This window comes from Lissotriton helveticus, chromosome 10, assembly GCF_964261635.1.
Source record: "Lissotriton helveticus chromosome 10, aLisHel1.1, whole genome shotgun sequence".
NCBI classification, from domain to species: Eukaryota; Metazoa; Chordata; class Amphibia; order Caudata; family Salamandridae; genus Lissotriton; species Lissotriton helveticus.
The window spans coordinates 619,377,668-619,392,470 of NC_136071.1; the positions used below are offsets into that span (position 1 = coordinate 619,377,668).

The window sequence follows — 14,803 nt, forward strand, 5'->3', positions numbered from 1 at the left end:
GGGCACTGGTCAGCCACGACGCTAGGCTGGCCGATAGGAACATGTAGTCCAGCCGGGCCCAAGTGGAGTGCACAGCAGAAAAATGGGTACCTTGCTTGAGGGAAGGGTGCAGGTGTCGCCAAGCGTCTACATAGTGATGCTCGGCAGTAATGGAGGCCAGTGTGCGCTGGGTATGGGAGAAGTGCGCCCCCTGGGGGTGAGACCTATCTAGGGATGGAGCAATGGCTGTATTGAAATCACCCCCCAGGATGACGTGGCCTATTCCCAGTGTCTGAATCCTGCCCCACATCGTGAGTAGAGGGGAGACGTCATCAGTATTGGGGCCATAATAACATGCAAGCAGGACAGTATGTGAATATAATTGCCCCCAGACCATGCAGTATCTGCCACTGGCATCCGCTTCCGTCCCAGCGGGTGTAAACCGCAGCCCTCGCCTAACAAGGATCACCACCCCCCTGGCATAGTTAGAGTAGGAAGAGAAAACTTTGCAGGAGGCCCATCTAGTCGCAAACGGGGGGGAGCTATCTGGCAGTAGGTGGGTTTCTTGAAGCATAGCAATTGACACATTCTGTCTGTCTAGATAACCCAATATTTGCCTCTTCTTCCTGGGGTCATTTAACCCACGAATATTCCAGGACACCAGTCTCAACTGTTGTGTTGGTTGCAGATTTTCTACGTCACCCATTCAAAGACATAACAGATTCCATGACACGTTATACTGTAAAGAAGCACCGGAAATCCGTTGGCGCTTCGGCGATGGACCCCCCCACCCAGAGCCCCCCCACCCAGCCCCCCCAGTGACCACACAACAAGCACAGCAAAGGCAGTAATATTGACATTCAGTTTCTTCCCACCCACACCGGCAACCCCAACTAGCCGGGCATACAACATCCTCCCACCCACCCAACCCCACAGTAACCCGAAAACTAGAAACAGTGTGACAGCTGCCCCTCCCCATAGGGGGGAGGGGGTGTACAGGGGCTCGCCCATTAGGGGGATATAGAGCCAGGGGGCACCAGACCTGCCAACCACCTCCTTACTCTCACCCACAGACACCAGAAGTTCCGGGCGTCTAGCGTGGGACGGAGGTGGGTGACCGAGCAATCAATACTTCAAAAGACCGGTAATCGTAAAACTGTCAGAGTACACGCAGCCAGTAGCAGGAAAGTGAAGATGACAAGGGTCAATGTCTCGCCGCTCCTATTCAGTCCTGCTGTGACAGTGTTGAGGAGGGTCTGGAGCGGCGGGCGTGAGGGTCAACAGCGTCATCGCCACCACGGCCTCCCCGACCATGTTTGAGAAAGTCTTCCACTTGTTGCGGGTTCTGGAAGAAGTGCTGTCTGCCTTGGCACGTAACCTTCAACCTGGCAGGGTATAACATGGCGTATGGGAGCTCCAGTGCCTGAAGTTTCTTTTTCACCACCGAGAATTTGCGTCTGGCGTCCTGGACGGAGGCAGTAAAGTCAGGGAAGAAGGAAAGAGACGTATTGCAGTAGTTGACAGTACCCATCTCCCTCGAGCGTTTCAGCACTGCATCACGGTCCCTATAATTCAGAAAGCGCGCAATAACAGGGCGTGGCGGGGCCCCAGTGGGGGGACGCGCCGCCAGGGACCTGTGGGCCCGTTCGACGATGAAGTGCGGAGAGAAAGACTCCTTACCAAAGAGTTCTATGAGAAGATTCTCCACAAATGTCTCCATTTTGCCAGTGTTGGTAGTCTCTGCAAGGCCCAAAATGCGGACATTGTTGCGGCGGGACCGCGCTTCTAAATCCTCATTCTTATCAGCGATGAGCTTGAGCAATCTGTCCATCTGCGTGACCTGCTTATGGGATGAAGCGGCTCCGTCCTCCAAAGTAGAAATCCTGCCCTCAGCTTCCCTGATGCGACTGTCGTGCTGGTCCAGCTTGGCCACCACGCTGTCCATGCGTAAATTCATGGTGTCTATTTTGGCGTCAATCGTGGAGAGGCTTTGTTTCATACTAATCAATAAAGTCTTCCAGTCGTCCTCCGGAGGGCTCGATGCCGCAGGACTACTCCCCACCTCCTGCGCAGCCCCAGTGGGCCGTTTGGATTCGAATGGGATCTTGGATTGACGGGCATCGTTGCGCCCCATGGTGCGTCTGGGCGGCAGCGACGGAGGGGGGGAAAAGAGCGCCAGATCGCTGCAGTGACAGCGCAGTGGTAAGGAGGAGGGAGCGCCCCCAGAAACTGCACTTGCGGAGGTATGGAGTCCAAAGGCCACAAATAATGGAAAGGCAGCCCACCTCTCAGATTACAGCGCCAGGCATTCACAGGCTGCGCCCCTGGGGTGCTGAGAAGGCCACCATTGCGAGAGGGGGGGTGACTGCCACCCTCGTTGCACTGACCGGGTGTATGGCGCCGATTCAAAGTCTTGCCGTATAGGCAGAAGTGGCGGCCAGGCAGGAGGTAGCTGTCCGTGAGTGGCCAAGAAGTGGAAGGAGGCAGTCTCCCGCTGAGTCTTCGTCTTGCCGCTTAAGGAGGTGGGGGGAGCACTGCCGAGGAGAGGGGCCCGTCGCCCTGCAATGCGTGTGGGATCTGCGGCGGCGGCCTCACCACAGGCACCCGCCGTCCCGTTGTATTAGAACCAGTGCAGCCGCTGAGCGAGTTAAGCAAAATGGCGGTTGGCGGGAGGAGGCAGGAACTCAGCGGCCTGGCTGTGCGGCGGCTCCGCGCTGGTAGGGCCTGGACGGGGACCTGGCAACACCTCGCAGGCAGCGCTCACCTCATGGCAGCAGTGGGGAGTCCCCGTCGAGGAAGTAGAGCAGTCGCTGGCCAGCCGGCGGCGGGATGTCTCGGCGAGCTGCGCCCCTCCCGCAGCGACGGAGAAGGCCTCTCAGCACCGGTCTTTCCTGGCAGGGCAAGCCGGCGGGCAGGAGTCGCGGAAATGGCAGTGGGTCCGCTCAGGCTTCCGCGGCCGCTAGCTACTCGCCGGGTGGGGTGTTGCGCAAAAAGAAGACACCGCCGTGTAGAGTTCGGCAGCGCGAAGGCAGGCAGGCAGCATTCAGGGCTGTGCGCCCGGTCAGGATCCCTGAAGGATAGGCGAGATCGCTCGGTCGAGCGGGAGCCTCACAGCAGTGCGGCCATCTTGGTCCGGCGCCACCTAGCGCCCCCATATTTAGTTACAGTTCATGAGCAAAGATCCAAGCTCTTACAGGTCTAGGGGCAGCAAGGTCTGGGTTAAAAAGCTAAGTGCCGGATTTACTGTACAGAGTACGGTCTGTACTCCTTTTGTACTCCATCAGGATGACGGAGTAAAATACTATTTTCTGCTTGACGGAGAAGCCGTTATCTGTATTTAGAGATGTCTTCCAGGCTTGCAGACAACTCTAGTTATTGGCAGGACCTGCAGTTCCTGTCAATGTGTTATAGGTTTGACGGACGGTACCGCCAAATTGACCGACATTTGTCAAACCTTTAACATGTTTTTAGCTTTTCAAACGCAAACTTCCAAATGGGGAGTTTGGTTGTGAAAAATCAAAAACGAATGACCCCTACACCGCGGGAGTTGTCTCCCCATGGTGAGGGGGTGATGTAAAAGTGTTCACTGTCCTTTAATACCAGATTTTAGCCAGTGCTTAATTTGTAAAATAATAAGTGCCAGAGTCCTAGCCAGGAAGACACTGCAACTTGAAACACCCATTGCCCCCGTCTTCACTGCCAATGACGGCAATAAAAAAAAACCTCTCGCCTGCAAGTGCGACAGTTCAGATTATTCAAGCTCCACATAACTAAAGAAATAGCCGAGCAATGGAAACCACAGCTCAAATTAAGCACTGGATTTTACCCAGCAGTGGCAGACAGTAAGAAATAGCCATTCAACGGTCAATTTGAAATTTGGCCGGTGGTATAATTGGCAAAACTCCGACTGCCCAGTGCACAATCATGGCAACCGAGCTGGAGTAGGTTCTTTTGTTTGAAATACTGAAGGTCCGTCCGTCTGCAAATCAGGTGGGCAGGCCTGGGGTTTGGCAGAGACGGTACTCCATCATAGTTGCAACGAAGTAGCCTCTCTGCTGAATTCTCATTCAGGCCTTAAATTGAAACTCTCTGAAGAGAATTAAAAAGTTCAGTTGTTCTGATCAGGTGGTCTGTTTCAAATTGACTGCCAATATTACACCTTATCTTGGTATTAGATTTTAAGGTTGATTGCATGTTATCAGGATATGACACTAGGGCTCATACTGTAGGATATAGTGTTCTGTCACTAGGGGAGATCTGCGGTGGCCCAGCATGGTCTTGGTTTTGGCCTCCTCTGCTCCTGAATCTTGTGAGCACTTGACTCCAAGTCTACCAGGTAAATTCCAGAATCATTGTCAACTAATACTCCATTTCTTGTTTTAACACAACCACAATAATGATTTGTGGTCCTTGTAGTATTCCTCTTTCAGCTTATGTATAGTCTGTGGACAAGAGTTGGACCCCTAGTTGCTTGGATCTGACTGACTAATTGTATATGTGCCTCTTGGGAGTTGCCTTTGGAAATCAATCGAAACTTTAATGCCCCAGCAATAGTCACTTAGCCTCACTCCTGAACCACACTTCTGCCTTACTACCAAACTACTTGTCTGTTCCTGTGCTTAGCAGGATAGCAAATTCTGAACTTTCATCACAGCCTGGTATGCTTATGCTCCTGAGTCAGTCTTACCCGGTCTGCCTCTCTGCTTGTTTACTGTCTAGCTTTGCATGCCCATTCCCTGTGCCAACTAAGGGCTGTTGTTAAACCTTGGTGTGGGTTTTCCCCTAACTTTTTTCATTCAGACCTTCTGTTCTGATGACTTCGTATTTGCTGGCCTTTGGAATCTGCACACTTTACCACTGTTAACCAGTGGTAAAGTGCTAGTACTTTCTCAGTGAAACGCAGTAAGATTGTCTTACACCCAACTGGCATATTTAAGTTATTTGTAAATCCTTAGTAAAGTGGCACTACCTGTGCCAAAGGACAGTAAATTAAACACTACTAGGGGGGCTGCAGCACTGGTTGTTCTACCACTTAGGTAATGCTTTAAACATGCCTCAGGCCTGCCAATGCATTGGTGTGTGTGCAGTTTGAAACTGCCATTTCAACCTGGCAGAGTAACTTTTTATCAGGCCCAAATCCTCCTTTTTAATACATATACGTCACCATTAGGGAAGGCTCTGGACAGCCCAGAAAGCAGGATGTAGAATATTTAAAAAGTGGGACGTGTACTTTTACGTTTTGCGTGTCCTGGTAGTGAAAAACTCTTAAATTAGTTTTTCACTCCTGCAAGGCCTACCTCTCTGATAGGCTAACATTGGAATTAGCTTATTACTTTTAATACATTTATTTTCCAAATGGGAACAGGTAACCAGTTCATCTATGGTGTCTTTGGAATTGTAATAAATATCCTAACTTATGGTGAAGTCAGATTTAAGTTACAGTTATTAAAATGTCACTTTTAGTAAGTTGGCATTTTCCTCCCTTAGCCATTTGGTGTCTGCAGCCTGCCTCTGGGTCACATGAGTGGGTATAGTTGACAGGTGGGCTTTGTGCATTCCTCCTAGACAGCCACACACAATGGGGAACTTAGGTGTGACAGGATGGGCCATCACTGGCAGGATGTGAGGGAGGATCTGGGTGCAGTCCCACTTACACTTGAATAGGCTGTGGCTTGTCTCCAAATAAAGGGCTGCTCACCCCTTGTAGTTAGTCTGGAAAAAGGGTCAGGAAGGCAGGACACCTTTGCACTTCAAAGGCATGCCTGTAGAAACTTCTCCCCACTTAAAGGCACAACTGTGTATACATACTGGACCTCCGAAAACAATTCTTCAATACACCTCTGGACCTGTGGATACTCTGCCAGGAAGAAGGACTGCTGTGCTGCTGAAGGACTACCACTCTGCTGTCTCTCCTTTCTCACTTCCAGGAACAGCATCCCTTGTTATTTAAAGTAAACCTTATGCCAGGCCCAACCCTTCCTTTTTAATACATCTAGGTCACCACTAGCGAAGGCTCTGGACAGCCCAGAGGGTGGGGTGCAATGTATTTTTACATGTCCTGGTAGTGAAAAACTCTTAAATTCGTTTTTCACTACTACAAGGCCTATCTCTCCCACATGATAACATTGGCATTAGCTTATTACATTTAATAAGTGTAATTTCCAAATGGGAACAGGTAACCAATTCATGGATGGTGTATTTGGAACTGTAGTGGAAAATCCTAACTTATAGTGAAGTCCGATTTTAAATTACAATTTTGAAAAATGCAGCTTTTAGAACATTTGTATTTTCCTGCCTTAGCCATCTGGTACCTGCAATCTGTCTCAAAGTCACATAACTGGGTGCATTTGACAGTTAGGCTTAGGGCATTCCTCCTAGACAGCCACACACAATGGGCAACTTAGGGGACAGAAAGGGCCATCACAGGAAGGATAGTGGGAGGAGCTAAGCACAGCCCCACTTACACTTGAAGAGGCTGTGTCCGGTCATCACACAAAGGGCTGCACACACCCCTGTAGTTAGTCTGGAGCCAGGTCCTTGAAGGCCGGGTGCCTGTGCACTTCAAAGGCATGTCTCTAGAAACTTCTTCCCACTTCAAAGGCACAACTGGGTATAAATACTGGACCTCTGCCAATTGTTCAGTACACTTCTGGAACTCTGGATTCTCTGCCAGGAAGAACGATTGGTGTGCTGCTGAAAGAACTACCACTCTGCTGGACTGCTGCTCTGCAGGAGTGATGCCCTGTAGCTGACCGACTGCTCTACTGCCTGGGAAAGAAGCACTGGACCTGTATCTCTTGAACACAGAAGCCATAGTGTCTCCAAGGGCTAGTTGGTTGGCCTCCTGATCTTTAGTCTCAGGGACACAACAGGCTTCCAACAACCATGTACCTGCACCTGGACTCTGCCATCTGCAGGTCTACCTGACAAGTGGTGCCATCCCAGTCCTGGACCCTTGGAAGTGGACTTAAAGTGCTTTGTCAGCCTCTGTTGAATCTCTTTTGCTGTGCGGGGCAACCCTGAGCAGAACCAATGAATCTACGCTGCTGCATGGATTAGACCTGTCACAAAAACCCACCTCACCTCCACAAAACACCACTCCTTCGGAACCGCTGCTGCTTGACACATCCTCTGCACAGGCCCTTGCCATCCCTAGTCGATGCAGCCTGGACAACAATGCTGGACTCCGCATTGCAACTCCTCGGAACTGACGCATAGCCTCAACTACACGATGCTTCCTTGATGCTGGACTTCGCATCGTAAGCTCTCATCAATGAGATTCTCAATGACCACGCAGGACCTCGCTTCGCAGCCTCGCCACAACTCGGAACCAAGACATTGCTTTGGCTATGTGACGCATCTTCGATATGGATTCTTGCAACACTCCTCAACCCAGGATTTAAGGTACTTTGTTCAGCTGTCCTATTTGGGTCCCTGAAGCCGGGTCATGCTTCATGGCGAATGGCCTGAACTTGTGGCTTCGTCCAGGTCTGGCGTGTCTAGATATCCACAGTCAGCACTTTGTGCTTTTGGCGCTATTTTCTCTGAAATGTTTAAATTTGCATATCTACAGTTCTGCTAATTATATTTTTTATCATTTTAGTCTTGTTTTATTTATTAAAAACTGCCCTATTATTCTTACTTTGTGTGGGATTCTTTTTGTGGGGTGTTTTCACTTTTTTACTGTTTGAAGTGATTCACAAATACTTTACACATTGCCTCGAAGTTACGAATTGCTCTGTGCCAAGCTACCAGAGAGTATATCACAGGTTAACTTAGGGTTGTCTTTTGCCTCACCCTGACAAGGATTGTCGTTGCTGCTTGACCAGGGCTCAGACTCCAATCAATCAACAACCCAATTTCTTACAACTGTTTTCTGTCTTTTACCAGTACCAACTGGGAACACCACTGGTAAACTGTTTAGGGCCCCTCTAGGATTCAGCTGGGTAATCTCTGTTACTGTCTGTTCTCTATGCCAACAAAGAACTGTCTGCTTTTGCTTATTTACAGTTAACTTAGTATTCTCTGTGGCTGCACTCTTTTGTATTAAGCTGTGTTTAGGAGCTCCAAAACCAAACAGTTTGTCTTGTGTCGGGATTGCTTGTTTGTGTTTATCTCATGTCTAATTGCTGTTCAGCTACAGCCTGTCACCCTGCACTGTTAACAAAGCATGTGGTTATTACGTGAGGGGGGACCTACCCCCCATCCACTAAACTAATACCCCAATTTCTCACAAGTACCAGGGTATTAGGCACTTTGGATTGCTTAAAAACAGATGTTCATAATAACTAATTATAATATTGCCCATTTTTCTAAGACTTACACTCCAGTCCTGATGCAGAACGTGAAAAGGTAGGAGGGACTCATTTGTGCAATATGGGTTTGAAGCTGAATCAAGATAAAAATAAACAGTAGACTGCAGCCCCTACTTTCAAATTTTACCTGGCTTTCACACGCACTAATATGAAAGTTTGAGAAGGTTGATGATTTGACTGTTGGTGGAAAACAGCCAGAAGAAAGTTTTACAAGAGGGTGAACATGGGAGATACATGATCACACTGGAAAGCTTTAGCACAGCTAGGGTCCACCAAATGATTGGAAGAGAAATTATTAATAATATCCTCGCATAACTATATGGTAGACGCATTAGCTGAACCAGAAGTGTAGGTATAGTCTGGAAGGTAGCTTACCCTAGATCCTTATTTGTTGTGCAAGTGGCATGGTCACAACATGAGTCTACTTTGAGTCTACTGCAACACCACTATAAGAGGCAGAAACATCCAAAAGTCTGGTGCATGATGATGCAAGAAGGGCGGGGGAGAATAATCTTGCCACCTACAGGCAGCGGTGTACTCTGGGGCATAAAAAAGTAAATAATGGACTAGAACTGCCAAACAACACTCAAAAGGGATATAGAAATAGCTTACTATAAAGGCAGTAACTTAAAAAATGTTTTCTTATTTTCACCAAAAGTAACTTTTATGATACTGACCTTTGACAATCAACCACTCAAAAGAAGCATGAATTACAGTATCTGGTAATATTGTTGATATGATACAAATGAGCCTTATAATTTAAAGCACATAAAGGCGTTTTCACACCTTTTTCAGTCATATGCCCAGCAACTTACTCATTTTAGAACTCACTTTAGATATATATGTACATTGGATAAGCAGTAAAAATAATTGAGCATTAGGAACAGGGCACATACCTGTGTGATCAGCCGCTAACTAATTCTTGGATCTTGCTTTTGAAGGTGCTGGAGAACTCCATGAGGAATAGTCGAATTCCACATCCTAAAGAAGGTATGAAGAAGAATTATGAATCTCAATATTTTCTCAGATTCATCATTGTCACTATACAGTTAGCTACATTTTCAACATGAATAAAGTCCAATCCTCTGCAGCACTATTACCAATTTTACTCGCTCAAGGTATTGTCTGAAATTGAGAAACAGATTACAGGGCATATTTACAAGGAGTTATCTCCACCAGAATGTCTCTTTTTCGATATTCTGGTGGCAATAACCCCTTTCCTTTAGTTGCAAGGTGGCGTGAAGCCACTTAATGTGGCTTAACGCCACCTTGTAAATAATGCTACTATTCACGCAGCACTCTGCGCGAAAGGGTCGGGCAATTGGTGTTGCAGTGGGCGTTGCGCCACAACACCCATTGTTTTTTTACGCTGCCCCCATATTTATAAGGCTGGCATAAATATGGGGCAGTGTCAGAAATAGGACCAGGGAAACCTGGTCTTTAACTGATGTAACTCAGAGAAATAATTAATTTCTCCTCGTTTTTGTTGTTTCTATGTGTGCAGCACACATAGAAAGAGCAAATCGCCATTAGTGATTGTTCATGTGCAGGAAGGGACACCTTCCTGCACATGAACAATCATTCCCTGCAACGCAGGCACCATTTGCCTATGGTGCAAGGGGGCCTGCGTTGGTGCTAGGCTGCTAAATTTAGCGCCAGCGCTAGGGGAAATGCAGGGTTGTGCCGTTTTCTTGTGAATACGGCGCATCCCTGCATTTTCAGAATGTCGGAGCTCGGCGTTACCAATTGTGGCATAGCACTGCACTCGCCATTCTGTTGTGAATATGACCCTACGCTGGGCAACAGTTAACTCATTGCTACACCAATGATTCCTTTTAGTCTTAATAAAAGGGCATAAACCTCTCTGCTGGCACAATCACTGACATGATAACCAAGTGCTGTGCTCATAACTGTAAACAAATGAGTCTATTTGTGTAAGCTCTGATACCCATACCCTAAAAATTTCTTGGTTACGCATTTCAAAGGGTAAAAGCAGTGATTAATTTGTGCAATGCTTAACTTGAGCTGATTATGGTGAAGGCAGGTGGAGGCACCAGCATTTGTTTCGTGGGACCTGTAATTATTTTTTATTTTTCGAAGTTGACTCAAATTAAGAAAGACAAAGGTAGAAAACAGAAAGAAGTGAACAGTAGACAAAAGGGACTGTAGAGAGCAGGGTTGAAAAATAACCTACAAGACTGAGATAAAGAAAGAGGGTCTCATTTATGAGTTTTTGGCGTGGAGCAGCGCCACAAGGAATCTTGCTGCGCATCCCTACGTCAAAACAAATGGGCAAGAATGTACTGTTTATATGTGATATGGCGGATTCCAGTCCTTTTCCCCAGCGTCAGCGCAGAATGGGCTCCTGTGCGCCAACGCAGACACCCTTGCACCATGGTGCACGGGTGCCTGTATTGAGGGGCTGATGGATTTTGTGCACAAAGGGACACCTTCCTGCACAAAATCAATAATTTCAGGCGATTTTCTTCTATGTGTGCTGCTGAATGCTCCCAGCATTTGGCAGCCCTGTAGCAGGCTCCTAATATACATGTTGCCCCCGTGCATGAATTATTACTTTTTACAAATTAAGCACAGCATAAAAGTATTGATAAAATCATAATTCAAATCAGTTGAGTACAGATCCATAGTCATAGATGACCTTTGCATTTTCTTATTGTGCGCACAATTTATACATTTCCCCTATCTATGAGTGCACTTTCCAAAGCCAGCCAGAGGATAAGTAGCACCAAACACATGTTAAGTAAAGAGAAAAGTAGGAGCAGATTTACGAGGAAGTGCCGCAGTGTGGCACCACAAGCCCTTTGGCCGAGCCATGCTGCAGCTCTTCCAAACGCAGAGGAATGCGACATATTTACAATAGGATGTTGCATTTCTGTGCACTCCCCCTGCACTGGCGCACAAACAGCTGCCTTGCACCGGCGTAGGCACCCTTGCACCATGGTGCAAGTATGTCTGCAAAAACAACAGGTGATGGACATAATGCAGAACATTGTCATACATTCACCCCAGTACAGAGATCGGGGCCTAAATCCATCGTTATTTTGCACTCCACAGCACCCCAGGTCAGACATGGCCATATGCAAATCAGCCTTGACCCTGTGCCTCATGGGAACAGTTCAGCCCGAACTGCCAAGCCATGTCTTTCCTGGACCGGAATCAAGCATCCAAGAACCGGTTTCTGGCTATCAGCCTTCATCAGCCTGGATAGCTTGACTCCAGTGGTGTGGAGAGCATGGGACTCACGTCTGAGCATACCCATCCCACTTGGGGCGACAAAGGCAAAAACAACAGGTGATGGACAGAATGCAGAACATTGTCATACATTCACCCCAGTACAGAGATCTGGGCCTAAATCCATCATTTTTTGCACTCCACAGCACCCCAGGTCAGACATGGCCATAAGCAAATCAGCCTTGACCCTGTGCCTCATGGGAACAGTTCAGCCCGAACTGCCAAGCCATTTCTTTCCTGGACCGGAATCAAGCATCCAAGAACCGGTTTCTGGCTATCAGCCTTCATCAGCCTGGATAGCTTGACTCCAGTGGTGTGGAGAGCATGGGACTCACGTCTGAGCATACCCATCCCACTCGGGGCGACAAAGGCAAAAACAACAGGTGATGGACAGAATGCAGAACATAGTCATACATTCACCCCAGTACAGAGATCTGGGCCTTAATCCATCGTTTTTTTGCACTCCACAGCACCCCAGGTCAAGCTATCCAGGCTGAAGAGGCCCGAAACCGGTCCTTGGATGCTTGTTTCCAGTCCAGGGAGGACCTGGCTTGGCAGTTCGGGCTGGACTGTTCCCATGGGGCACAGGGTCAAGACTGATTTGCATATTGCTGGGTTCAAACTGGAATGGCATGGTGAGCAAAAAAACGATGGATTTAGGCCCAGATCTCTGTACTGGGGTGAATGTATGACATTGTTCTGCATTCTGTCCATCACCTGTTGTTTTTGCATTTGTCACCCCGAGTGGGACGGGTATGCTCAGACGTGAGTCCCGTGCTCTCCATGCCACTGGAATCAAGCTATCCAGGCTGAAGAGGGCTGAAAGCCCGAAACCGGTCCTTTGATGCTTGTTTCCAGTCCAGGGAGGACCTGGCTTGGCAGTTCGGGCTGGACTGTTCCCATGGGGCACAGGGTCAAGACTGATTTGCATATTGATGGGTTCAAACTGGAATGGCATGGTGAGCAAAAAAACGAAGGATTTAGGCCCAGATCTCTGTACTGGGGTGAATGTATGACATTGTTCTGCATTTTTTCCATCACCTGTTGTTTTTGCATTTGTCACCCCGAGTGGGACGGGTATGCTCAGACATGAGTCCCTTGCTCTCCACGCCACTGGAATCAAGCTATCCAGGCTGAAGAGGGCTGAAAGCCCGAAACCGGTCCTTGGATGCTTGTTTCCAGTCCAGGGAGGACCTGGCTTGGCAGTTCGGGCTGGACTGTTCCCATGGGGCACAGGGTCAAGACTGATTTGCATATTGCTGGGTTCAAACTGGAATGGCATGGTGAGCAAAAAAACGATGGATTTAGGCCCAGATCTCTGTACTGGGGTGAATGTATGACATTGTTCTGCATTCTGTCCATCACCTGTTGTTTTTGCATATGTCACCCCAAGTGGGACGGGTATGCTCAGACGTGAGTCCCGTGCTCTCCATGCCACTGGAATCAAGCTATCCAGGCTGAAGAGGGCTGAAAGCCCGAAACCAGTCCTTGGATGCTTGTTTCCAGTCCAGGCAGGACCTGGCTTGGCAGTTCGGGCTGGACTGTTCCCATGGGGCACAGGGTCAAGACTGATTTGCATATTGCTGGGTTCAAACTGGAATGGCATGGTGAGCAAAAAAACGATGGATTTAGGCCCAGATCTCTGTACTGGGGTGAATGTATGACATTGTTCTGCATTCTGTCCATCACCTGTTGTTTTTGCATTTGTCACCCCGAGTGGGACGGGTATGCTCAGACGTGAGTCCCGTGCTCTCCATGCCACTGGAATCAAGCTATCCAGGCTGAAGAGGGCTGAAAGCCCGAAACCGGTCCTTGGATGCTTGTTTCCAGTCCAGGGAGGACCTGGCTTGGCAGTTCGGGCTGGACTGTTCCCATGGGGCACAGGGTCAAGACTGATTTGCATATTGCTGGGTTCAAACTGGAATGGCATGGTGAGCAAAAAAACGATGGATTTAGGCCCAGATCTCTGTACTGGGGTGAATGTATGACATTGCTCTGCATTCTGTCCATCACCTGTTGTTTTTGCAAGTATGTCTGCTTCATGGGGCGTTTTTTTGTGTGCAGGAAGGGTCACCTTCCTGTACAAAAACAATCACTGCAGGCATTTTCCTCTTTTAATGCATGCTGTCGAATGCAGCACACATTGAAAGAGGAAAAAACGAGGAGAGATGTTGTTGCGCCTACCTACGCCTCCCCTGGCGAGCCGTAGCATTCACAGGCATTTCCAGATTTAAGATACCTCGTAAATCTGGAAATGTGTCTTGTTCCATGGGTGTTGCGTGGGAACTGTAGTGTGTTTATCTAGGTACCTGAATCGATATTCCTATTCCTTGCCCTTGTCCGGTTATAAATGAATAAATATCCCTACAACGGCATAGAAACCCTTTTCATAATTCAGTCATAGCGCATGCTGTCACATTAAGCAAGCCTACTCCTCCAGCCCCCTAGAAAGCACATCGAATTCTTAAACAAATCCAAGCCTGCAGCAACCTGGGAAATCCCCGCTGCTTTGTTTTGATTTCGTCCAAGAACTCCTGTAAAGCACTGTAAGAACGACCAGTTCTTAGTGACATCTTTATTGACGTCTTATGTCCAGCCTTACGTCAAACCCGGCACCTTTCAGGTATAAATATACCAACGTTGCCTTAAGCAAACACACGGTGGTAATCCTGGAGCAGAGCAGCTATCTACTTCCGAAAAGCCCAGCTGATGCGAGAGCCCACGGACGCTGCCCCTCCTCCCTGACGCGCTGAAAAAGACGCTGTCTTTTCTCCTGCCGAGAAATCCAGCCTCCGGCGTTTCCAGCCCACCCTTGCGAGTGACTGGGATATCGAGTCTTGAGAGAGAGATACCAGCCCTCTGCCTTCTAATACCCAGGTACTGAACTGACTAAACCCTTACAGAGAATTCTTGAGTCAGAATCTTGGCAAAACAAACTTAACTTAAACTGCTACTTACTTACTCCTTCCCACGTATTAGGCTTAGGTCAGGTACACCGGGGTAGGCGTAGTTAGAAGCACCAGTTGAGTACGATTAGTCAATGTATATATGTATGTATCTATTTTATCCATTTTAAAGTATCATATGGCTAAGAAACCATATCAAGGCTTTTACAGTATTATTTCATAATCCTGCTTTTACTGTATGCACTTTACTTAACTATAAGTATTGCAATTGTAGCAATTCATTTCTCTTGTATGAGGAAAGAGACTGCTCAATAAATAACACCTTTTATTGAAAACGCCCGTCTCTCTTTT

General features: G+C 47.9%; 1 protein-coding gene across 5 annotated transcripts in view; it reads right to left on the reverse strand.

Moving 5' to 3' along the window:
* The window catches only part of CIITA (class II major histocompatibility complex transactivator), a 561,355-nt gene that overhangs the window by 4,251 nt on the left and 542,301 nt on the right, over positions 1 to 14,803 (reverse strand). For all 5 annotated transcript variants that reach the window (XM_078663163.1, XM_078663160.1, XM_078663162.1 and 2 more), the window contains one exon: positions 9,191 to 9,275. In XM_078663163.1, coding sequence (XP_078519289.1) covers positions 9,206 to 9,275 — 70 coding nt within the window. In that variant the 3' untranslated portion in view covers positions 9,191 to 9,205. The remainder of the gene's footprint in view (positions 1 to 9,190; positions 9,276 to 14,803) is intronic.